General features: G+C 48.2%; 1 protein-coding gene across 1 annotated transcript in view; it reads left to right on the forward strand.

Moving 5' to 3' along the window:
• The window catches only part of golph3 (golgi phosphoprotein 3), a 126531-nt gene that overhangs the window by 76335 nt on the left and 23195 nt on the right, over positions 1–27001 (forward strand). Inside the window, exon 3 of the mRNA XM_038790711.1 lies at positions 15914–16028. Within this exon, the coding sequence (XP_038646639.1) occupies positions 15914–16028 (115 nt within the window). The remainder of the gene's footprint in view (positions 1–15913; positions 16029–27001) is intronic.

The raw sequence follows: 27001 nt of genomic DNA on the forward strand, positions 1-27001 counted from the left end.
TTCACTCTGGCTAGGACTCCACTCCCCGGGCCTCGCACTATTTCCTCATTGGTCGGGATTTACGTGCTCCCGCATAATAGGCCCCAAGCCAGTCACATGGTCCGTGAAGGCGTGCTCCTTAAAGGAACTGTGTTACCACATCCCTCCCCCTTAAGTCCCTCAAATAATATATACAAACAGGCTATAGAGAATAATTATATACAGTATAAGACTGAGGAATAAAAGGGAAGAGAGTCCATCAGAGTGTTAATCTATCGGGAGATTTCCTGGGCCTCGTGGACATCTTAATTCCCCAAGTGGCTCCTCCAATTTGGAGGTAATGACGTTGCCACTTGTGACAGAATGTTTCTGAGAGTCAACTAACTCCACAGGGCTGTTTCCTTCTGTGACTTGTTCCTGAATCAAAAATGGGGCCCCCTTGTGACTTCTGGATCCCCTTTGTTCCGGCTCCAGCACAGGAGCACTGATACTGGCCACCGGCTCCAACTGTTCCGAGATTGAGGTTGTGGTCCCTTGGCTTATTTTGTGGTCTAAGTGTTTCCTTACTGCCTTGCCGCCCAAGTCCACTACATATGATACTGGGCCTGACTTAGACACGATTTGGCCAGGTAACCATAGGGGGCCTGAGGCAATGTTTCAGACGAGGAACAGGTCACCTACTTGGAAGGATCTGTCCTGTTTTCGCGAAGTGTGTTTCCTCTGGGAGGTCTGTTGTGCCTCCACCCTCCCTGCCAAATTTGGGAAGACCAAGTCCAACCGTGTCCGTAAACATCAGTACTTCTGGTGGTGTGACGCCTGTAGTACCATGGGGAGTTGTATTGGAAGACAAAAAAAAGTTGACCAATCTAAGAGATGGTGGTCAGCTGGACTGCTTTGAAAGTTTGTACAGCCCTTTCTCCTAACCTGTTTGAGACAGGGTGATAGGAACTATCCTGGTATGGTGAATGCCATTTGTTCTGACAAAATGCTGAAACCCCTCACCCGTGAAAGGAGTGCCGCTTTCCAACACTTATACTTTGAGGAGGCCATGCATAGCAAACACCTGCTGCAAAGCCTCTACTGTGGCCGCTGAGATGGTCATTCCAATCTTTGAACCTTTAACCACTTTGAATGGGCGTCGCCCAAAACGAGGAACATCTCTCCCCTGAAAGGACCAGCAAATTCCACATGTATCCTCGTCCATGGGTATCCAGGCCACTATCGAGTGTGGAGGTTTGATGTAGGAGGCTGTATCTGGCAAGGGCCGCATTGGCACACCACGTTCTCAATGTCTTTGGATAAACCAGGCCACCAGTTGTAGCTATGAGCGAGCATTTGAATTTTTGGCTGGCCCAGATGGGTACTATGTAATTCTTGCAACAGCAGCTCTTGGACTGGGGGTGGCATTAACACTCAGGAACCCCAAAGTATGACTCCATCCTCACAGCTGAGTTTTTCCTTTCTAGTAAGATACGGTCTTAATTGGTCAGATTTAATTGTGCGCCACCCAGTTAAAATCATGTGTTTTACCTTGGACAGGACTGGGTCCCATTGTGTCCAATTCCTTATATGGCTAGCCAAAACTGGCAGGGTGTCAAAAAATGCAAAGCTAAGACAATTTCTTGATTTACTGGTGGAGGTGCTAGCTTCTTTGGAAGTGGAAATCGACTCAATGTCTCAGCATTCGAAATCTGTGTATCTGGCCTGTGCTGAAAGATGTAGTCATAGGCTGCCAGCAACAAGGCCCAATGTTGGGCAGAGGTGATTGATGGTATCAGCTTATCTTCAAGAAAGAGCCCCAGCAGAGGCGTGTGATATGTCATTATTGTGAAACGTCACCCGTAAACATACTGGCATCATAGATTATGGCAAGGCCTTCTTTCTCAATTTGTGCCTATTTACGGTCCGCATCAGATAGTGTTCTGAGGCAGAGCAATTCGCCTCTCTGAGCCAGTCCTGTCCAAGGTAAACACATGATTTTAACTGGGTGGCACACAATTAAATCTGACCAATTAAGACCTTACCTTACTGGTAAGGACAAACTCAGTTGTGAAGATGGAGTCGTACTTTGGGGTTCCCGAGTGTTAGTGCCACCCCCAGTCCAAGAGCTGCTGTGGCAAGAATTACATAGTACCCATCTGGGCCATTGTATTAGATAAAATTGTCCCTATCCCATACTGGTTTTCTTAGGTCAAAATGAACCAGTAGGCTTGAAGATTGTAAGACCTGCTTAGCGTGTTGGAAGGTTTTCTCTTTGGTTCCTTCCAATGCCAATACTGGTGTTTCCTCAGAGAGAGCATATGCTATAGTGCTCATCTTGCGAGCTTAGGAATTGAACAACCACAATAGTTTCTGATTTAAAAAACAGGTTAAAGGGATATGGGGAATATGTGGGGAGGTGGATTTGAGACCAGGAAGGGATCAGCCATGATCTGATTGAATGGCGGAGCAGGCTCAAAGGGCTGTATTGCCTACTTCTGCTCCTAATTCCTATGTTCCTATAGATTACCATCCCCAAGACAGACTTTAATTTTGTCATGTTCATGGGTGCCGGGACTTCTCTTATGGCCCTCACCTTGAGTTAATGTGGGTGCAGGCCTTTAAGTCCACTTTGAACTCAAGGTAAGTGACCTCACTAGCTTGTTAACTGCGCTTCCCACATTTGAGTTGGACTCGCACATCTCTGAATCTTCTCAACACATCTTCTAAACTTGCTAGCTGCTCCTCATGTGATGTTCCTGTTTTTAGGGCGTCATCCAAGTAGACCGCAACCGCTGGGATGCATGGGAGTGGCACAGGTTAGCAATGTTGCCTCACAATGCCAGGAACCCAGACTCGACCCCGACCTCGGGCGATTGTCTGTGTGAAGTTTGCACTTTCTCCCCGTGTCTGCAAAGATTTCCTACAGGTGCTCCAGTCTCCTCCCACAGTCCAATGATGTGCAAGTTGGGTGGATTGGCCATGTTAAATTGCTCCTGAGTGTTCAAAAGGTTAGGCGGGGTTCTGGGGATAATAATCTTTATTGTCACAAGTAGGTTTACATTAACACTGCAAAGAAGTTACTGTGAAAAGCCCCTAGTCGCCACATTCCAGTGCCTGTTCAGGTACACAGAGGGAGAATTCAGAATGTCCAAATTACCTAACCAGCCTTTCGGGACATGAGGGCGGAAACTGGAGTACCCGGAGGAAACCCACGCAGACACAGAGAGAACGTGCAGACTCCGCACAGACAGTGACCCAAGCCGGGATTCGAATCTGGGGCCCTGGTGCTGTGAATCATAGAATTTACAGTGCAGAAGGAGGCCATTCGGCCCATCGAGTCTGCACCGACCCTTGGAAAAAGCACCCCACACCTCCATCCTATTCCCTGTGACACAGCAACCCCACCTAACCTTTGGACACTTAAGTGCAATTTTAAAAAATCATGGCCAATCCACTTAACCTGCACATTTCCAGACTGTGGAAGGAAACCAGAGGAAACCCATGCAGACAGTGACCCAAGCCTGGAATTGAACCTGGGACCTTGGAGCTGTGAAGCTACAGTGCTAACCACTGTGCTACTGTGCCGCCGTGAATAGGATGTGGCCTGGGCCTAGGTGCGGTGCTGTTTTGCGGATCGGCGCAGACTCGATGGACCGAAAGGCCTCCTGCACTGTTTGGATTCTGAGTCTTGAAGGAGACTCCATTGTACGAAGGAATGTCGTTCAGACCGAAGAGATGCCAAAAAATAATCTGGTGTTTTGAACCAGGCCATTATGCATGTTAATCGTAGGGCAGCACGGTGGCGCAGTGGGTTAGCCCTGTTGCCTCACGGCGCTGAGGTCCCAGGTTCCATCCCGGCTCTGGGTCACTGTCCGTGTGGAGTTTGCACATTCTCTCCGTGTTTGCGTGGGTTTCGCCCCCACAACCCAAAGATGTGCAGAGTAGGTGGACTGAACACACTAAATTGCCCCTTAATTGGAAAAAAATTAATTGGGTACACTAAATTTATAAAAAAAAAAAAAAATGCATGTTAATCGTTGCAATCTTTCAGGAATATTCATCCAGTCTTATTTGCAAGACTGAGCGGTAGAGTTTGGTGTGTATGAGGCCACCTGCCAACTTCCCATAAGGTCTTCAGTTTGTGGAATTGGGTATTTATCTAATTGGTTGATTGTGAGCTTGTCGTCCCTGCATATTCTAATGGAGTGGTCCGGATTTATTACAGGGGCGATGGGGCTGCCCACTCTGAAAACTGCACAGGTGTGATAATTCCCAGTTTTTCCAGACGTTTTAAGTTCGGTTTCCATTTTTTGGTGCAAGGCGTAAGGGATCAGACTTCTTCTTTTTTTAAAAAAAAGCAACTTTGGATTGAATCTGGGTTGACAATCTTGACCACTACTCCCTTTATTCAACCCAACCCGTTCTGGAACACGTCCTTATATCTGGTCAAGATTTCCCGAAAGACCCTCGGCGGGATTCTCCGTTCCTGAGATTAGGTGTTGATGCCGGCGCAGGATTCGTGGAGTTCCACAACAGCAAAACCGGCGCTGCACCTGGACTGATTCAGCTACTGTTAAAGGCTGGCACTAGCACTATGTGGAACACAACCGATTCCAATGAGAAACGGTGCCGGATTCACTGGGTCCGAGATTGACACTCGGGAAGCAAACAAGCTGCAGCCGCATAATACCCACTTCACTCCCCACACACACCATCCCAGCCAACAAGATGGTAGTGAGGAGAACGGCACTCCCTTTCATGGACGCTTAACTGGATACCCTTCTGGACGTGGTGGAGAAGAGGCTGTTGCCCCGTATCCTGGCCCAGGAAGGAGGCTGCCAACTGCTGCCGTTTGCCGTGTCTGGGCACAGGTGGCAGAGGCGGTCAGCACCACGAACCCCCCATCCCCAGGCGAAGGCCGCTCATAACTGCCGGCAGTGAGAGAAAACAGGAGAACGGCGGATCCATCTGGTGTCCCCCAGCCCCGTAGCCCCCCCCGGAGTCGAGCAGTGACGAGGAGAACAGCTCGGATGGCAGTCCTTAACCCGAGGATCAGGACACACCGGAACTCGAGTCCAATGGTGACACAGATTTCCTGTCACAGCTGTCTACAACACCCTCCACCGTCCCAGAGACACTCACCTTGGTTGGGCATTTTAGTGAAAAGGCTCCTGGGATACTATCTGCTGTGCACCACACAGCTGATCCGCTATATCAGGTGGAGGTAGGGATTTCCGAGGAGGCAGACGGTCGGAGGGTGCTGGCCCCAGGGACTAGCTGCTGTCCAGACAGGCTTTGAACTTCTGGAACGGACAGTCCTATCTATAGTGGATATGCAGTCGCAGAGCCAGGGACTACGTGAGGGGTTGTCGGTGAGCATCCACCACCTGCAGGCGCAGGTGGAGGAGTCCAACCGCATGCATGAGCAGGAGGTGGTGCCGATCATGTGTGCCACCCAGGCCAACACGGCACAGGTGATGTCCATGGTGGAGGCATTGGAGACGAGCGTTTGAGGACAAAGTTTGCAGGCCATGTCCAAGGCCTAGGGCAGTCTGTGCAGTTGCTGGCTGAGGCCCGAGACTAGATTGCCGCCTCAGAGGTAGGCATGTGCCAGAGCCACCTGGAAATTGCAGCTGCGCTTCTGAGCATGGCCCAGTCACAGCAGGCTTGGCTGGGAACATCGGCAGTATTGCCCAGGCACTGGCTGACGTCGCACAGACACCGAGAGAGGTGGTCCAGTCTCAGAGGGAGATGACGAGTCACTGGGTGATGTGACACAAACCCAGAAAGTGGTGGCACAGTCAATGGCTGATGTAATGCAGCCCCAAATGGAGATGGTCCACTCCCTGTGCTTCATGGCCACGAGCATACAGAGCCTGGTCGAGATGAAAGCGGGCCTCCAGGACTGGCAATGGCGGTGGGGAGGGGTTGCATCCTCATCCCATGAAGTAGCCTGGGAACCATCGGCACCCTGAGGGAGGAGTTGATGGGGCCCGTGCCTTCCTTTTGCACCAAAACTAAATAAACTCTTCAGTGGCACAATTCCTGGGGGTCCGTCACACTGATAACATCACTTTGACTCCTGAGCTGACGTCTCAATTTTTTTCAGGCCAGTTGCCTATGATCCTGTTCCTGGGATCATGGCTGAACTTCCTCTGTGCTGTTGACCTGGCTGAACGCCTTGCAGCCATACTGCCTCACAACTGGTTTAGCTTGCCCTCTTGCGTGTTTCTGAAGCTCCGACTGCCTCTCTCCGTGCACTTGGTCACCTGAGCGATCTCCGGCACCCTGTCCAGGGTAACCTTCATTTCAACCAGAAGCAAGGGGAGGTAGTGGCGCCCAATATCAGGAGGATGCTTAACGTGATAATGATGCCACCCTCTGAGGGATGAGAGGTGGAGGTGGTGGTCGCCATGGAAGTGGAGAAGGCCTTCGATCGGGTGGAGTGGGACTATTTGTGGGAGGCCCTGGGGCAGTTTGGGTTTGGACAGGGTTTTGGATTGGGTCTAGCTGCTGTAATAGGCACCAGTGGTGAGTGTGCAGATAAACCGGGTAAACTCGGACTATTTTAGGCTGCACCGGGGGACGTGGCAGGGATGTCCACTGTCCCCACTGCTTTTTGCTCTGGTTATAGAGCCATTGGCGATGGCATTGAGAACGTTGAGGCACTGGCAGGGGACAGTACGAGGGGCGGGGTGGAGCACAGGGTCTCGCTTTACGCAGATGAGCTGTTACTGTACATTTTGGACTCTTTGGGGGGGATTATGGAGATCGTAAGAGGAATTCAGCTGGTTTTTGGGGCACAAATTGAACATGGGTAAAAGTGAGGTCTTTCCAATCCAGGCCAGGAGGCAGTAGAAGAGATTGGGGTGATGTCTTTCAAGGTAGTGGAGGGGGGGGAAGCTTTCAGTATTTAGGCATTCAGGTGGCGCGAGGTGGATGCAGCTACACAAGCTGAATCTGTGTGGCGGGGAGACTTTGAAGGTGGAATGTGCTCCCGTTGTCATTGGTGGGGCGGGTTCAGACGATGAAGATAAAGGTCCTCCCGAGGTTGTTGTTTATTTTTCAGAACCTCCCAATCTTCATTCCCAAGGTGTTTTTCAGGAAAGTGAATGTAGTGATCTCAGGATTTGTATGGGTGGGTAAAACCTCGCAGATGAAAGAAGGTGCTGCTGGAACGGGATTCGAGGGGTGGGGTCTGGCTCTCCTGAACTTTACAAATTACTACTGAGTGGCGAATATAGCGAACGTCAGGAAATGGGTAGTGGGGGGAGGGGTTGGTGTGGGAGTGGATGGAGGCAGCCTCGTGTAAGGATACGAGTTTAGGGGCACTGCTAACGGTGCCTTTGCCGTTCTTGCCGACCAGGTACTCCACAAGCCCAGTAGTGGCGGTGGCTCTGAGGTTATGGGGATAGTGGTGGCACAAGGGGCTGGAGGGGGAATCGGTGTGGGCACCGATATGTGGCAGCCACCGGTTTGTTCGGGTGGGTTGGATGGGGCGTTTCGGGGGTGGCAGCGGGCAAGGATCGCGCGATTTTGGGATTTGTTTATGGATGGGGGCTTTCCGTGTTTGGAAGAGTTGGAGGATGAGTTTGAGCTGCCCAGTGGGACCGGTATCGACTTTGCTGCACCTATTGCCCCAGGGGCTACAAGATAAGGTAGTGTCAAAAGTGGGATTGGGGGAGGGGAAGGTGAAGGTATCGGAAATCTATAAAAAGGTAATGGATTGTGAGAGAGCCCCAACAGGGGAGGTGAAGTGGGAGGAAGAGTTAGGTGGGGAGTTGGAGGCTGGGTTATGGGAGGACGTCCTGAGATGCGTCCTCGTCATGTGTCAGGCTCAGTCTGATGCAATGTAAGGTGGATCCACAGAGCGCACATGACTGTGGCCCGGATGAGGAGGTTCTTTGATGGGGTGGAGGACAGGTGTGGGCGGTGTGCGGGTGAGCCTGCGAATCATGTCCATATGTTTTGGGCATGTCTGAAGCTTAGGGGATTCTGGCAGGGGTTTGCTGACGTCATGTCGGAGGTATTGTAGGTACGGGTGGTTCCGAGTTCCAAGATGGCGATTTTTGGCATGGCAGAAGACCCAGGAGGCGAGAGAGGCCAATGTCTTGGCCTTTGCCTCACTGGTAGCCCGGAGACGGATCTTGTTTACATGGCGGGACTTGGTGTGTGGTTGCTAATTTTGTTAAAATTTATAATGCCGTAATTAAATATTTTCCAAAAACAAACATTTCAGCCATTACTGAATGCAGGGCCAGCAGTGGTGAAATGATTTAAAATCGGGGATGCTTAAGTCCAGAATTAGAGGAGTGCAGATATATTGAAAGGTTCTGGAGCTGAAGAAGATTACAGGGATAGGGATGGGAAAAGCCATGGAGAATTTGAAAATTAAGTTATCGCTTGACCAGGGGTCAACGTAAGTCGGCGAATGCAGTGGGATAGGAATTAGGAGCAGAAGAAGACAATTCAGCCCTTTGAGCCTGCTCTGCCATTCAATCAGACCATGGCTGATCTCTTCCTGGTCTCAAATCCATCTCCTGGCCTGTTCCCCATATCCCTTTAACCTGTTTTTAAATCAGAAATATATATATCTCCTTCTTGAAACCATTTAAAGATTCAGACTCCACCGCACTATGGTGCCGCCTCCTTTAACACCGTGGGTTGCAGGCCATCAGGTTTCGGAGACTTACCTGCCTTTAATCCCAATAGTTTATTCAACGCCTAGTGATGTTCTTGCACCAAGTTCCTCTGCATTAACTACAGTTTTGGGGATATTTTAATTATCCTCTACTGCGAAGACAGGCAAAATATTGGTTTAGTGCCTCCGCCATCTCTGTGTTCCCCATTGTTACCTCACCAGTATCGTCCTCTCAAGGACTAACATTGGCTTTAGCTATTCTCTTCCTCTTTATATACTCCTCGAAGCTTTTGGTATCAGTGTTTACGTTTTCCACTTGTTTCTTTTGTAGTTCATCTCAACTCTTTTTTTTAAATTTTATTTTTAGTAGCCTTTTGCTGAACCTTAAAGTTCTCCCAATCCTCCTTCCTTCTAGCTTTTTGCAGTATGGGAGTATGCACGGTAGCATTGTGGATAGCACAATCGCTTCACAGCTCCAGGGTCCCAGGTTCGATTCTGGCTTGGGTCACTGTCTGTGCGGAGTCTGCACATCCTCCCCGTGTGTGCGTGGGTTTCCTCCGGGTGCTCCGGTTTCCTCCCACAGTCCAAAGATGTGCAGGTTAGGTGGATTGGCCATGATAAATTGCCCTTAGTGTCCAAATTTGCCCTTGGTGTTGGGTGGGGTTACTGGGTTATGGGGATAGGGTGGAGTTGTTGACCTTGGGTAGGGTGCTCTTTCCAAGAGCCGGTGCAGACTCGATGGGCTGAATGGCCTCCTTCTGCACTGTAAATTCTATGATATGATTCTATGCCCTGGATTTTGCCTTTATGTCCTCTTTGACTTCCTTTTTAGCCATGGAATGTTTTTCTCCTTTTTACAATTCCTCTTCCTCTCAGGCACAGTAGCACAGTGGTTAGCACTGTTGCTTCACAGCTACAGGGTCCCAGGTTTGATTCCCGGCTTGGGTCACTGTCTGTGTGGAGTATGCATGTTCTCCCCGTGTCTGCGTGGGTTTCCTCCGGGTGCTCCGGATTCCTCCCACAGGTCCCAAAAGATGTGCTTTTAGGTAATTTGGGCATTCTGAATTCTCCCTCTGTGTACCTGAACAGGCGCAGGAATGTGGCAGCAGGAATGGGGCTTTTCACAGTAACTTCATTGCAGTGTTAATGTAAGCCTACTTGTGACTATAATAAAGATTATTATTACTATTATATACTTTGTTGAGAGGTATTTAATATAGGTGAACAGGACTTGATGCAAGTTTAGGCCTGAGCAATAGAGTAATTATTCAGAATAGAAATAGCATTTCTCCCAAGAACATAGAACATAGAAAAATACAGCACAGAACAGGCCCTTCGACCCACGATGTTGTGCCGAACTTTTGTCCTATAAAACAAATTGCTGAATCGAGATACTGGGATGGAAGCTCTTTTCCAAAGAGTAGTGGGGGCATGAAATGCACTGCCTGTGGAAGTAGTTGAGTCGGAAACATTAGGGACCTTCAAGCAGCTATTGGATAGGTACATGGATTATGGTAGAATGATGGGGTGTAGATTAATTTGTTCTTAATCTAGGACAAAAGCTCTGGGTAAAGAACCTACCTCTGTCATCCCCCTATATCTTCCACCTTAAATTTATGTCCCCTTGTAATAGTTTGTTCCACCCGGGGAAAAAGTGTCTGACTGTCTACTCTATCAATTCCCCTGATCATCTTATAAACCTCTATCAGGTCGCCCGTCATCCTTCTCCGTTCTAATGAGAAAAGGCCGAGCACCCGCAACCTTTCCTCGTAAGACCTACTCTCCATTCCAGGCAACATCCTGGTAAATCTCCATTGCGCCTTTTCCAAAGCTTCCACATCCTTCCTAAAATGAGGTGACCAGAACTGCACACAGTACTCCAAATGTGGCCTGACCAAGGTTTTGTACAGCTGCATCATCACCTCACGGCTCTTAAATTCAATCCCTCTGCTAATGAACGCTAGCACACCATAGGCCTTCTTCACAGCTCTATCCACTTGAGTGGCAACTTTCAAAGATCTATGAACATAGATCCCAAGATCTCTCTGCTCATCCACATTGCCAAGAGCCCTACGGTTAACCCTGTATTCCGCATTCATATTTGTCCTTCCAAAATGGACAACCTCTCACTTTTCAGGGTCAAACCTCATCTGCCACTTCTCAGCCCAGCTCTGCATCCGATCTATGTCTCTTTGCAGCCGACAACAGCCCTCCTCACTATCCACACAACTCCACCAATCTTTGTATCGTCTGCAAATTTACTGACCCACACTTCAACTCCCTCATCCAAGTCATTAATGAAAATCACAAACAGCAGAGGACCCAGAACTGATTCTTACGGTACGCCACTGGTAACTGGGCTTCAGGCTGAATATTTGCCATCCACCACCACTCTCTGACTTCTACCGGTTAGCCAGTTTGTTATCCAACTGGCCAAATTTCCCACTATCCCATGCCTCCTTACTTTCTGCATAAGCCTACCATGGGGAACCTTATCAAATGCCTTACTAAAATTCATGTACACCACATCCACTGCTTTACCTTCATCCACGTGCTTGGTCACCTCCTCAGAGAATTCAATAAGACCTGTGAGGCAAGACCTACCCCTCAGAAATCCGTGCTGACTATCCCTAAGCAAGCAGCGTCTTTCCAGAATCCTATCCCTCAGTACCCTTTCCATTACTTTGTCTCCCACAGAAGTAAGACTAACTGGCCTGTAATTCCCAAGGTTATCCCTATTCCCTTTTTTGAACAGGGACACGACATTCGCCACTCTCCAATCCTCTGGTACCACCCCTGTTGACAGTGAGGACGAAAAGATCATTGCCAACGGCTCTGCAATTTCACCTCTTGCTTCCCATAGAATCTTTGGATATATCCCCTCAGGCCCGGGGGACTTGTCTATCCTCAAGTTTTTCAAAATGCCCAACACATCTTCCTTCCTAACAAGTATCTCCTTGAGCTTACCAGTCTGTTTCACACTGTCCTCTCCAACAATATGGCCCCTCTCATTCGTAAATACTGAAGAAAAGTACTCGTTCAAGACCCCTCCTATCTCCTCTGACTCAATACACAATCTCCCGCTACTGTCCTTGATCGGACCCACCTTCGCTCCAGTCACTCTCATATTTTTCACATATGTGTAAAAGGCCTTGGGGTTTTCCTTGATTCTACGTGCCAAAGATTTTTCATACCCTCTCTTAGCTCTCCTAATCCCTTTCTTCAGTTCCCTCCTGCCTATCTTGTATCCCTCCAGCGCCCTGTCTGAACCTTGTTTCCTCAGCCTTACATAAGTATCCTTCTTCCTCTTAACAAGATATTCAACCTCTCTGTCAACCATAGCTCCCTCAGTCGACCATCTCTTCCCTGCCTGACAGGGACGTACATATCAAGGACACGTAGTATCTGTTCCTTGAACATGTTCCACGTTTCAATTGTGTCCTTCCCTGACAGCCTATGTTCCCAACTTATGCACTTCAGTTCTTGTCTGACAGCATCGTATTTACCCTTCCCCCAATTGCAAACCTTGCCCTGTTGCACGCATCTATCCCTCTCCATTACTAAAGTGAAAGTCACAGAACTGTGGTCACTATCTCCAAAATGCTACCCCACTAACAAATCTATCACTTGCCCTGGTTCATTACCAAGTACCAAATCCAATATGGCCTACCCTCTGGTCGGACAATCTACATACTGTATTAGAAAAGCTTCCTGGACACACTGCACAAACACCACCCCATCCAAACTATTTGATCTAAAGAATTTCCACTCAATATTTGGGAAGTTGAAGTCACCCATGACTACTACCCTGGACTTCTGCACCTTTCCAAAATCTGTTTCCCAATCTGTTCCTCCACATCACTGCTGCTATTGGGGGACCTATAGAAAACTCCCAACAGGGTGACTGCTCCTTTCCTATTTCTGACTTCAACCCATACTACCTCAGTAGGCAGATCCTCCTCAAACTGCCTTTCTGCAGCTGTTATACTATCTCTAATTAATAATGCAGCCCCCCCACCTCTTTTACCACCCTCCCTAATCTTACTGAAACATCTATAACCAGGAACCTCCAACAACCATTTCTGCCCCTCTTCTATCCAAGTTTCCGTGATGGCCACCACATCGTAGCCCCAAGTACCGATCCATGCCTTAAGTTCACCCACCTTATTCCTGACGCTTCTTGCGTTGACGTAGACACACTTCAACCCATCTCCGTGCCTGCAAGTACTCTCCTTTGTCAGTGTTACCTTCCCCACTGCCTCACTACACGCTTTGGCGTCCTGAATATCGGCTACCTTAGTTGCTGGACTACAAGTCCGGTTCCCATTCCCCTGCCAAATTAGTTTAAACCCTCCCGAAGAGTACTAGAAAACCCCCCTCCCAGGATATTGGTGCCCCTCTGGTTCGGATGCAACCCGTCCTGATTGTACAGGACCCACTTTCCCCAGAATACGCTCCAATTATCCAAATACCTGAAGCCCTCCCTCCTTCACCATTCCTGTAACCACGTGTTCAACTGCACCGGCAACAAACCAGAGATGACAACTCTTCCTGTCCTGGCTTTTAACTTCCAGCCTAACTCCCTAAACTCATTTATTACATCCACACCCCTTTTCCTTCCTATGTTTTTGGTACCAATGTGCACCACGACTTCTGGCTGCTCACCCTCCCCTTTAAGGATCCTGAAGACATGATCCGAGACATCCCTGGCCCTGGCACCCGGGAGGCAACAAATCTTCCGGGAGTCTATCTCGCGACCACAGAATCTCTTATCTATTCCCCTAACCATTGAGTCTCCTATCACTATTGCTTTTCTATTCTCCCCCCTTCCCTTCTGAGCCCCAGAGCCAGACTCAGTGCCAGAGGCCTAGCCGCCAGGACCTTCCCCCGGTAGGTCATTCCCCCTAACAGCATCCAAAATGGTAAACTTGTTTTGAAGGGGAACGGCACTGTCTGCCCGTTTTTCTTCTTTCCCCTGACTGTAACACAGCTACTCTTGTCCTGTACCTTGGGTGTGGCTACCTCCCTGTAACTCTTGTCTATTACTCCCTCTGCCTCCCAGATGATCCAAAGTTCATCCAGCTCCAGCTCTAGTTCCCTAACACGGTCTCTGAGGAGCTGGAGTTGGGTGCACTTCCCGCAGGTATAGTCAGCGGGGACACCTGTGGTATCCCTCACCACCCACATCCTACAGGAAGATCATGCAACTTCCCTAGCCTCCATCCCCTCTATACTTTACAGAATACAGCTGCACTGTGGACCAACTGGAACTCCGCCCTCCGACTCCGCTCCCAGTCAGCTGTGTTCTCTGTAAACTCCCGGCTCCCTTCACACTCTTTGAGGAAATGTAGGAAATGAAATGAAAGGAGCTCCTTACTCCCTCCTCACCTAACTCCCTCAGTCACCAAATTCTCACTATAGCACTCAAATGCACCCAAATTCAGCACTCCCCCGTCACCAAACTCTCACTATAGCACTCAAATCCACCCAAATTCAGCATTCAGTGCAAACAAAGTCTGCACTGTAACTAGCTCAGATTTATACTGTGACTCTAGCCTCTGAAAACTGGCCTAATCCAATTAACTAATTAACATGCAAGATAATGGTGCATAAAGAGGTTCATGCAGAAAAACTGACCTGTAGCTTACAAAAACAGAAGTTCTGGATGCCTCATTGAGACTGAAGGAATTAAAGGTTGTTGAGTCTGATACGTTTTTAAATTAAATGTGCTTTGGGTAGTTAGAAAAACTAGTAGGACATTCCTCCAATTCTTAAAAGTTGTTTCAAAATTGAGTTACTTATTTGGAGGTGATTTTGCCTCTCAGATATTGGTGCATATTTTTATCTGCTGTAATGCAAATTGTAAATGATTGAGGGTGGGTGCAAATCTTGTCAGAAGATTCATCTGTCAATGTCACTCAATTTTGAGTAATTATTGTCTCTGGATGAAAGGGGCTGACAAACAGGAGTGAAAAGTTGCAAATAGGTGAAATGTAAAGCGGAGTGATTGCAATGTGACAAAAATTCTAACCATGTTTGAGAAGGCTCAGAAAGCAGCTCAACCTTTTCCACTTTAAATCTTGACAAACACTATCAATAGATTAGTACGTAGTGAGAAAAGGAAGTCAATTCTTAGGCATGAATCTGCATGCAAATGACAGAACAGCTCAGCGTTCTGGCTGCTGAATGGAGGGGATTTAGTATGAGATGGTTGGATACATGGTTGTTCCTGGTTGCTATGCCATACCCACTTGACCAAATATGATTGCAATATTCCTTGGGAAGAGTTGGGAGTCGGGCTTGAGTCTACAGCTGACCATTATTGTCATGGCTGTACCCAAGTTTGCTGTTTGATGCCTGCAGATGTTTTTGTGGCAGATGACACAAATCGTATTTAACTTGCTTGCAGTGAGGATACAAAGTCTGCATACTAGTATCTTACATCTTAACATACAAGATTATTGGTATGTACTGCCAGTCAGGTATACGACTTAGCTGTTAATTACCTTAGCCTGGCTTCTTTCAAGCAGGACAATTGAAGGTATGGGTATTGATTTGCCATTTCAACTCGGTGTTCCATCTTCCTTTAGAAAAATAAGCCACTGCATGTGTTAATTCTCATATGTCAACTGTGGCTCCATAGGTAATACTCTTGCCTCTGTCAGAAGGTTGTGGTTTTGAGTCCCACTCCATGACTTAAATGTAATAATCTAGGTTGAGGCAATAATGCAGTACTGAGGGACATGAGATGTTAAACCGCAATTTGGATGTAAAGGTTCCTATGACACTATTTCAAAGAAAAGCAGGGGAGTTATCTCAAAGCAACAAGGGTGTTTGGTTAGGCAAACTTAGTGGGCAGCACGGTAGCATAGTGATTAGCACAATTGCTTCGCAGCGCAGGGTCCCAGGTTCGATTCCTGGCTTGGATCACTGTCGTGTGGAGTATGTATTTGCTCCCCGTGAATTGAACTTGAGACCCTGGAGCGGTGGAACAACAGTGTTAACCACTGTGCTACCGTGCTGCCCCACTGTGCTACCTAAAGCATGCAACTCTGCACAGTGTGCCCATGTCCCTGGCAAGTGTAAAATATTAATTAAAATTATCTGTCTGTAAAGGCACATTCTCTCACCACATCTAGGTCTGCCAACTATCCATTTTCTCCTTGCACCCACTCATACATTTGTGAACGTGTGATTTGCCAAACTACAAAGACGTAGCTGTCATTTGATGCAGCAGATTATTAACAAGCTATATAAAAGCTTTGGAAATGAATTTTAAAAATTTGGCTTTTTTGCTCTTGTTTCTCTTAGGTCATCTGTAAGTCAGATACTCCTACTGGAGATGTTTTACTTGATGAAGCCTTGAAACATATTAAGGAAACACAGCCTCCAGAAGCAGTGCAAAGCTGGATTGAACTTCTCAGTGGTGAGTGAGCAAAAGAGCCCAGAGGGGTACAAATGACAAGCGCTCGAAAACAAAATTGATGGAAATGCAAAACAATCATTTCAAATATTCCACAAAATGGACAGCTAAACTTGAATTGTTTTTAATAAGTATGTTTAATTAATACAGCTGCAAATTTTAAAAATACTATGTGTTTCCACAAAGGATTTCTTGATTGTTGCTGCACGGTGAGTGTGCTTTTGATGTTGGGTGAAAAACAGGGAGTTCAGTGAAACCAGGAGAAGGTGAAACTAAAAAGGCTGAGTGCGGAGCTCAGTCCAGGCAGCAGCGAAACACAGCTAAGTTTCATAAACAGTGAGGTTGGATTCCTGTTCTTCTTGACCTCGGAGTCAGTGTCAGTGATGCAGTCGTGAGTTTAAAAAGTGTTTTTTTGGAGAAAGAAATTAACTGAGAAACAACACAAATAAGTGAAAGTTAGGGTTATTATAGTAAAGTAATATAAGTAAAAGTAGATAATGGAGAAGGCCAGGTGCCTTCTGGATCATCAGCTCAAGTGGCAAACCGCTTCTCGAGAGGTCCCAATGATTTGGAACAAGGAAGCTAATCTGGTTTCCATTCCTCTCCAGGCTAATGTGGCTTTCCGTTTGTATTACCGCAAACTAATGAGTCAGAGCCTCCTCCATACACATCAGGTATGATGAGTATTTTTTAGATGGTCTACATATCCCGTCCTGAGATTACTGCCCCAGAGGTCCCGCTTTTTAATCTTACACCTAACTCGCTAAATTGCCGTTGCAGGACCTCGCTATCCTTTCTACCCATGTAATTCGTGCCAATGTGGACAATGACCGCTGTCTGATTTCCCTTCTGTTTTTGGATGCTTTGTACCCGCTCAGAGACATCCAGGACCTTGGCACCAGGGAGGCAAACCACCATCCTGGTGTCCCTTTTGCGGCCACAGAAGCACCTATCTGCACCCCTGACTATTGAATCCCCTTCCACTATTGCTTTGCTATGCTTTGTACACATCATCTGTGCCTTTGCTCTGGCCACTGCTGCTGCTGTCCCCTGATTTACCCCCTCATCACTATCCAATACAGCATACTTGCTAGATGGGGGAGAAACCGGAGCACCCAGAGGAAACCCACGCAGACACTGGGAGAATGTACAAACTCCACACAGACTGTCACCTGAGATTGGAATTGAACACGGGTCTCTGGCTCTGTGAGGCAGCAGTGCTAACCACTAAGCCATCATGCCGCCATAGTTTTGCAACACAGGTCATCAGTACTACAGTTGGGATGTTGTCAGGGCCATACACCTTGGGTCATATCCTGATATTACATGGATTATGAATTGAATTATCTGAAGACTAACACAAATTATGGGGTTCTCGGGAGGAGACGTTGATGGATCATCCACTGAGTATTTCTGGGTGAAGATTGTTGCAAATGCTTCAGCCTTGGCTTTTGCACTGATGTGCTTCGTTCCCCCATCGCTATACTTAGGGATTTTTGTAATACCGTCTCCTCCTGTTGTTGAAATTTCTATCACTACACCTGGCAGGATTGCAGAGCTTAAATCTGAACTGTTGGCTGTGGATTTGTTTAGTGCTGTCTATAGCATGCTGCTTCCGCCTTTTAAAATGCACGTAGTCCTGTTTAGCTACATCATGATGTTGGCAACTCATTTTTAGGTGTGTGCTTGTTGGACAGCGCAGTGGTTAGCACTGTTGTCTCACAGCGCCAGGGACCCGGGTTTGATTCCCGGCTTGGGTCACTGTCTGTGCGGAGTCTACACGTTCTCCCTGTGTCTGCATGGGTTTCCTCGGGATGCTCCGGTTTCCTCCCACAAATCCCAAAAGACGTCCTTGTTAGGTGAATTGGACATTCTGACGTCTCCTTTGGTGAAACGAACAGGTGCCGGAGTGTGGCGACTAGGAGATTTTCACAGTAACTTCATTGCAGTGTTAATGTAAGCCTACTTGTGACACTAAGAAATATTATATTATTGTTGCTCCAGGGTTGCTTCTGTGACTTGATGGTACAGTTAGAGATGTGCTGAGCCATAAGGATTATGGTTGATGGCCCACAGTACATAACAGATGCTGTTAAGAAGGGAAAAATTAAGATTAAATAAACAAAGTAAAACAGAGAGTTAATTAAAGGCAGACATATGGAGCAATTATGGGATGCGAATTTGCCTAATCAGTGAGAAACAAATATTTTACCTATGTGAAAAACAATAGGGCTGTAGAGGTAGTAACTTTAAAGTGGAGAGATAAGGAAATGGCCACGTACCTGCCAAAAGCCAACTCAACAGGGTGAAGAAACGATGTGGTATATTTGGATTTTCAGCATAAGAGATTACTGTGCAAAATTAAAGCGCAATGGATGGGGGAAATGTATTGAGGTGGATAGAAAACTGGTTGGCAGAGAGGAAACAAAGCGTCGGAATTAATGGGACCGTTTCAAATTGGCAGGCAGTAACTAGTGGGGTGCCACAGGGATCAGTGCTGGGACCCCAACTATTCACATATATTAATGATTTGGATGAGGGAACAAAATGTAACATCTCAAAGTTTGCAGATGATACCAAGTTAGGTGGGAGGGTGAACTGTGACGAGGATGCAGAGATCTGGACAGGTTGGGCAAGTGGGCAAACCAATGGCAGATGCAGTATAATTTGGATAAGTGTGAGGTTATTCATTTTGGAAGCAAAAACAGGAAGGCAGATCACTGCCTGAACGGTTGTAAATTCGGAGAGGAGCATCTGCAGCGGGACCTGGGTGTCCTTGTGCACCATTCGCTGAAGGTAAGCATGCAGGTGCAACAGGCGGTAAAGAAGGCTAATGGTATGTTGGCCTGCATTGCGAGAGGTTTTGACTACAGGAGCAGGGATGTGTTTTGCAGTTATACAGGGCCTTGGTGAGGCCACACCTGAAATATTGTGTGCCGTTTTGGTCTCCTCCTCTGAGGAAGGATGTTCTTGCTCTCGAGGTAGTGCAGCGAAGGTTTACCTCACTGATTACAGGGATGGCGGGACTGTCATGTGAGGAGAGATTGACTAGGTTAGGATTGTTCTTGCTGGAGTTCAGAAGAATGAGGGGGGGGGGTCTCATAGAGACTTATAAAATTTAACAGGACTAGACAGGGTAGATGCAGGGAAGATGGTCCCAATGGTGGGTGTGTCCAGAATCGGGGGTCATGGTCTGAGGATTCGGGGTAAACCATTTCAAACAGAGATGAGGAGACATTTCTTCACCCAAAGATTGGTGAGCCTGTGGAATTCATTACCACAGGAAATAGTTAATGCTAAAACATTGAATATATTCAAGAGGCGGCTAGATATAGCACTTGGGGAGAATGGAATCAAAGGCTATGGGGAGAAAGCAGGATTAGGCTATTGAGTTGGATGATCAGTCATGATCGTGATGAATGGCGGAGCAGGCTCGAAGGGCTAAAAGGCCTCCTCCTGCTCCTATCTTCTATGTATCTATGTATGTGACTAACATGAAAGGGAAAGAAAATAGGATAACTGTAGAACCCTAACTTAGGAGGAGGTATTTGTGTATGAATTTGCATGTGTGAATATGTATCTGTATGTGGGTGAGTTTGTGTGTGTGTTTTTTCAGTTTCTGTGTGTGTTTGTGTGTGTCTGCATGTGTGTGAGTTAGTTTGTGTGTGTGTTTTGTGTGCATGTTTTGTGAGTGTGTATATGACGGTGTGTGTGAACGATGCATTGTGTTCCAGTGTTCTGCATCTTTTCCATTGGTGCCATTTGAAATAGAAATGGAAATAATCTTTATTATCATAAGTAGGCTTACATTAACACTGCAATGAAGTTGCTGCGAAAGGCCCCTGGTCGTCACATTCCGGTGCCTGTTCGGGTACACAGAGGGAGAATTCAAAATGCCCAATTCACCTAACAAGCACGTCTTTCAGGAATAGCGGGAGAGGCGGGTTGATACTTTAAATATTATGATGAAGCTACAAGCCCCATGATTTTGAAATTTGTGGTGGTTTGGTTTTCTTCAGAAATCCAGCAGCTGAATTGCTTTCCATCTACCTGTTGGATGCTCTGTGCTCACTGAGCCCCAGGTCATTGTCAGCTCCTTCTCTGAAACATGGGCCTTTCACTAAACACCCGGAAAACGAAGGTCCTCTTTCAACCAGCTCCCACATCACAGCAACACCTCCCATCAATTATGATCACCAGCAAGATCCTGGAAAATGTTGGCTAGTTTCCATATCTTCTGAGTCTGCTCTTGTCGAAGGCAAGTTGAGACAACAGAATTTGTCATTGCCTCCAATTTGTCAGCTCAGCTTTTGGCCATTTGAGCACTGGGATCTCAAACACAGGGCAAAGCTCATGGTTCCGCAGGCAGCAGCGATCCCGGGCTCCTACCTCTGCTCCAATATGACTTTATCCTCCAAATCCAGTTGCAAGATAAGAGGTCTGACAGCAGCTTCCTTTCCCAGGCCAATATGCCCAGAATCGAGACGCTAAATACTCTGGCTTCGCTGGGAAGGACATCCCACCTGTCTGACACCAGACTCCCGAAGGGATGGCGTCAAAGAATCGCTGAAGAGGTTAAACATCCCCATGGACTCATGGGACTTCCTGGCCTGTTACTAGGCAAAATGGAAGACTTATTCTGGAAGGCACCGAGCATATTGAGAGATTTCACAGGAGCACCTTAAGGTAAAGTTGAAGTATTGGAGGGAGAACATAAACATCCAAACATCTCATCTACCCTACCCTTCAAGCACCACCTACCCCACAGGCGGCAGAGTTCACAGATCATGCATTGGATTTTTCAGCCGTTCAGAACCCATTGAACCAGAATGAAAGCAAGTCATCCTCAACCCTGAGGCACTGCCTAAGACCTTCCAGATCCACAGCACCTGTCTGAACAGCATCCCCTCAACCAATCAACCACACACAACTCATTTGATCTCCCCCTCAAAGCACTTTGAAATTTTCACTTGATACCCAGATCTTTGACCCCTCAATAGTATTAGATCCAAGGAAGAGGCACACAAATTGACCAGAAAAACAAGAGACCCAAGAATTGGGAGCAGTTTAGAATACTCAAAAGGAGGGCCTAGGGATTGATTAAAAAGGGGCAAAGAGAGTGTTAAAACCTGCCTGAATCCTATTGGCTGGGGACTATTGGTTATCCCATGACTCTTGGGAGTAAGGGAATTGGGGGGGGCGGGGCAATAACTAGTAGTTGCAGCTATATAAATAGAGCTGGCCAGTGTGGTACCGGTTAGAGAAGGAAGTACCGGGCCCGGTGTCCTCAGCCATGCCGGAAGTGAGACCCCCGTGGTAGCTGGTAGTCCTGCTCGAGGCAATGCCCTTGTCGAGCAGGTACTGACGCAGCTCGTCGCTCATGAAGGACGAACCCCGGTCGCTGTGTACGTTGCTGGAGAAACCAAACAGGGTGAAGATACTATGCAGGGCCCGATTGACTGTGTGGGAGGTCATGTCGGGGCACGGGATAGCAAATGAGAAACGGGAGAACTCATCTACGACGTTTAGAAAGTAAACGTTCTTGTTAGTTGAAGGGGAGTGGCCCTTTGAAATCAATCGCGAGGCGTTCAAAGGGCCTAGAAGCCTTGGCCAGGTGGGCCCTGTCTGGTCTATAGAAGTGCAGTTTGCACTCCGCACAGATCGGGCAGTCCCTGGTGATCGCTTTTACCTCCTCGTTGGAGAAAGGCAGGTTTCGGGCTCTGATGTAGTGGGCGAGCCGGGTGACCCCCGGGTGGCAGAGGTCGTTGTGGATGACTTTCAGTCGGTCAATGATGAGGGTGAACCTCCCACCTGCGAGGTAGTGCCTCCAGTAACGAATAGCCTCCACAATGGCTTGTGCTTCTTTCTTGACTGAGGAGTGTCGGGGGTTCTGAAGCGGAGAGGGTACGGGAGAAAAATGCGACTGGTCTCCCTGCCTGATTTAGTGTGGCTGCTAGAGCTACCTCTGAGGCATCGCTCTCAACCTGGAATGGAGTGGATTCATCCACCGCCCGCATGGCCGCTTTGGCGATGTCCTCCTTGATGTAGTTGAAGGCCTGGCGTGCCTCAGCTGACAGGGGAAATCGTGTGGCCTTAAAGAGTAGGCAGGCTTTGTCCGCATATTGAGGGACCCACTGGGCGTAGTAGGAGAAGAAGCCCAAGCACCGTTTGAGGGCCTTGGGGCAATGGGGGAAGGGGAGTTCTAAGAGGGGGCGCATACGGTCCGGGTCTGGGCCCAGGACTCTTTTTTCCACGACGTAGCCGAGGATGGCCAGTCTGTTTGTGCAGAAAACGCATTTCTCTTTGTTGTAGGTGATGTTTAATTTCTGTGCCGTCTGGAGAAAACGGTGGAGGTTGGCGTCGTGGTCCTGCTGGTCATAGCCGCAGATGGTGACATTGTCCAAGTACGGAAACGTGGCCCGCAGCCCGTACTGGTCCACCATTCGGTCCATTGCTCGTTGGAACACTGAGACCCCATTAGTGACGCCGAAGGGGACCCTGAGGAAATGGAAGAGGCGGCCATCGGCCTCGAATGCCGTGTAGTGGCGGTCCTCCGGGCGGATTGGGAGCTGGTAGTATGCAGACTTCAGATCCACCATGGAAAAGAGCTGATACTGGGCGATCGGATTTACCACGTCTGCAATCCTGGGAAGGGGATACGCGTCGAGGAGCGTAAATCTATTTATGGTCTGACTATGGTCGACAATCATGTGGAATTTTTCCCCGGTCTTAACGACCACCACCTGAGCTCTCCAGGGACTATTGCTGGCCTCTATAATCCCCTCGCTGAGAAGCCTTCGGACCTCTGATCTGATAAATACCCTATCCTGCAGGCTGTATCGCCTGCTACGAGTGGCTACGGGTTTACAGTCCTTTGTGAAATTGGCGAAGAGAGATGGGGGGGGAGATTCGCAGCATAGCGAGGCTGCAGATCGTGAGTGGGGGCAGGGGCTCTCCGAAGCTGAGGGTGATGCTCTTAAGATTACATTGAAAATCTAGGCCTAATAAGAGTGGCGCGCAGAGTTCGGGCAAGATGTAGAGTTGAAATTTTGCATAGCTAGCGCCTCGGATTGTGAGTGTCGCGGCGGTGCGCCCCTGGATCTGGACAGAGTGGGAGCCTGAAGCGAGAGAGATAGTTTGCTGCGCGGGGAAAACGGGGAGCGAACATCGTCTTACCAGAACTGGGTGTATGAAGCTCTCGGTACTCCCGGAGTCGAAAAGGCATGGTGTGCTGTACCCGTTGATTTGGACCTCTGCCATCGAGTTTCGCAGATGCTTCGGGCGCGATTGGTCCAGGGTGACTGCGCTGAGTTGCGGGTAGTCAGAGGCCCGATCAGCTGTGCTAGAGTGGCCCCGTGATGACTGCCCTCTGAGTTCGTAGTCGTACTCTTCCGATGAGTTGTCCGAGCGTGGAGATGCAGGTCGGGCCCGTGGATCGCACGTGGCGGGCGGCGAGGAAGATGGCGTCCAAGATGGCGGCCCCATGAGTCGCACATGGCCGGCCTCGTGGTGGAGGTTTTCCAAGATGGCGGCCCCCATGGATCGCACGTGGCGGGAGGGGGCGGGGTCGGTGCATAGGCCGCAGCGTTTCGGGCCTGCGGGTGTGGGGAGCGATTATTTTGTGTCGCTGGGGAGTTGGAAGCTGGGGCCCTTTTAGCGAGGCACGCTCTCGCGTAGTGGCCTTTCCGCCCGCAGCTGCTGCAGGTCGCGTTGCGGGCCGGGCAGTGCTGCCGCGGGTGCTGATTCTGGCTACAGAAATGGCAGGCTGGAGCAGCGTAGTGGCTGGCTGGAGCAGCGTAGTGGCTGGCTGGGGCAGCATGGTGGCTGGGCGGCCGCGTGGCACAGGCCTGGGGGAAGTCGTTGGTCGGGGGCCTATGATTGGGTCGCGGGGTCCGCGGGGAACGAGGTGAGGCTGCGGAAAGAGACCTCCATCGTGGTAGCAATTTCCGCAGTTGTTTCTAAGTCTTGGGCCCCCTTTTCCAGCAGTCTTTGGCGCACATAATTAGACCTGAGGCCCGCTACAAAAATGTCTCGTACAGCAAGTTCTCTATGTTCAGCCGCGGTAACCGCTTGATAGTTACAGTCATTTGATAAATTATTGAGCTCTCTCAGAAATTCGGCGAGTGATTCTGTAGGCCGCTGGCGGCGAGTTGTGAACACATGGCGTGCGTAAACGTCGTTAATGGACCTTACATACATCTTATCGAGTATTGCTAGCGCTACAGTATATGAACCTGCCGAGTTTAGTTGTGTGGAGATTCTGTGGCTCAACCTCGCGTGCAGTAGACTTAACTTCTGTTCCTCTGTTGTTTCGGCTGAGCTTGCTTCTGCCAGGTAGGCCTCAAAGCACCGCAGCCAGTGGGAGAAGATTTATTTTGCCTCTGCATCCTGTGGGTCGAGTTCTAGGCGTCCAGGCTTGAGGGCTGATTCCATGATCGATCCTGACTGTTCTTAAGTAGATTTAATTGATGGAACCATCAATTCACGAGACACGTGCTTTCTGATATGAACAGTGGTTTTAATCTACTTACTTCAGAGCCAGCCTGTTACCCGTTGAACTCTCGATGAACCCAGGCTGGCTCTGGACACGGTTATTTATACAGCAGTCTAGGGGGAGGAGTCGTGGGCGGAGCCAAGCGTGGAGCCCTGTACAAACTCCTGAGCATTCCCAGAGCTACTCCCCCTAGTGGTCAGATAGCGCTACTGCGCTTACAATAGTATTGGTAAATACAGTGTGAATTACTAAGTGACATTCACACACTGACTGTGAAAGTTTCCGTAGGTCCCTTGCAGTCAGAAACAAGGGGATTTATAATGGGGAATAAAGAAATGGCTGACCAACTGAATACATACTTTGGTTCTGTCTTCACAAAGGAGGACACAAATAACATACTCGATATGTTGGGGAACACTGGGTTTAGTGAGAGGGAGAAACTAAAGGAAATCAGCATTAGTAGGGAAATTGTGTTGGAGAAATTGATGGGATTGAAGGCCGATAAATCCCCAGGGCCTGATTATCTACATCCCAGAGTAAAGAAGTGGCCCTAGAAATAGTGGATGCATTGGTGGTCATCTTCCCAGATTCAATATACTCTAGGATAGTTCCTACATATTGGAAGGTAGCTAATGTAACCCCACTATTTCAAAAGGGAGGTAGAGCGAAACAGGGAATTATAGACCAATCAGCCTGACGTCGGTCACAATGAAAATTCTGTAGTCTATTATCGAAGATTTAATGGAAGATCACTTGGAAAACAGTGGCGGAATTGGACAGAGTCAATTTGGATTTATGAAGGGGAAATCTTGCTTGACAAATCTGCTGGAATTCTCCGAACTAGTAGAATTGACGAAGGGGAGCCAGTCGATGAGGTTTATTTGGAATTTCAGAAGGCTTTCGACAAAGTCACACATCGGAGATTAGCGTGTAAAATTAAAGCGCAATGGATTGGAGGTAGTGTGTTGAGGTGGATCGAAAACTGGTTGGCAGACAGGAAACAAAGAGTCGGGATTAATGGGTCTTTTTCAAATTGGCAGGCAGTGACTAGTGGCTACCACAGGGATCGGTGCTGGGATCCCAGCTATTCACAATATATATTAGTGATTTAGGTGAGGGAATTAAATGTAATATCTCCAGATTTGCAGGTGACACAAGGCTGGGTTGGAGGGTGAGCCGTGGATTCTGGGGGATGCAGAGATGCTTCGGTGTGATTTGGATAAGTTGAGTGAGTGGGCAAATGCATGGCAGATGCAGTATAGTGTGGATAAATGTGAGGTTATCCACTTTGGTCGCAAAAACAACCAGGCAGATTATTGTCTGAATAGTTATAAATTGAGAGAAGGAAATGTGAAACAAGACCTGGGTATCCTTGTACACCAGTCACTGAAGGTAAGCATGCAGGTGCAGCAGGCGGTAAAGAAGGCAAATGGTACGCTGGCCTTCATAGCAACGGGATTCGAGTACAGGAGCAGGGATGTCTTGCTGCAATTAAACAGGGTCTTAGTGAGGCCACACCTGGAATATTGTGTGCAGTTCATACTTTTTATCTGAGGAAGTATGTTCTTGCTATAGAGGGAGTGCAGAGAGGTTTACCAGACTGATTCTTGGATGGCGAGACTGACGTATGAGGAGAGATTGATTGATTTGGTTAGGATTATATTTACTGGAGTTCAGAAGATTGAGAGGAGATCTCCTAGAAACCTGTACAATTCTAACAGGACTAGACAGGGTAGATGCAAGAAGAATGTTCCCCATCATAGGGGTGCAAAGAGCCAGGGGTAATTTTTCTGAGGAAACGGGGTAGACCTTTAGGATTGGGAATGTCTTCACCCAAAGAGTGGTGACCCTGTGGAATTCTCTAGATAAGAAATCCAGGTACGACGTAAGGAAATTTCGACGAAAGTTAGGCCACACTTGGAGTATAATGTTCAATTCTGGTCGCCACACTACCAGAAGGATGTGGAGGCTTTAGAGTGGGTGCAGAAGAGATTTACCAGGATGTTGCCTGGTAGGGAGGGCATTAGCTATGAGGAGCGGTTGAATAAACTCGGTTTGTTCTCACTGGAACGACGGAGGTTGAGGGGCAACCTGATAGAGGTCTACAAAATTATGAGAGGCATAGAGAGTGTGGATAGTCAGAGACTTTTCCCCAGGGTAGAGGGGTCAATTACTAGGGGGCATAAGTTTAAGGTGCGAGGGGCAAGGTATAGAGTAGATGTACCAGGCAAGTTTTTTTACACAGAGGGTAGTGGGTACCTGGAACTCGCTGTCGGAGGAGGTGGTGGAAGCAGGGACGATAGTGACATTTAAGTGACATCTTGACAAATACATGACTAGGATGGGAATAGAGGGATACGGACCCAGGAAGTGTAGAAGATTGTAGTTTAGTCGGGCAGCATGGTCGGCACGGGCTTGGAGGGCCGAAGGGCCTGTTCCTGTGCTGTACTTTTATTTGTTCTTTGAGACACAGCTAACATTG

The sequence above is a fragment of the Scyliorhinus canicula genome, chromosome 3 (assembly GCF_902713615.1).
Source record: "Scyliorhinus canicula chromosome 3, sScyCan1.1, whole genome shotgun sequence".
Taxonomy (NCBI): Eukaryota; Metazoa; Chordata; class Chondrichthyes; order Carcharhiniformes; family Scyliorhinidae; genus Scyliorhinus; species Scyliorhinus canicula.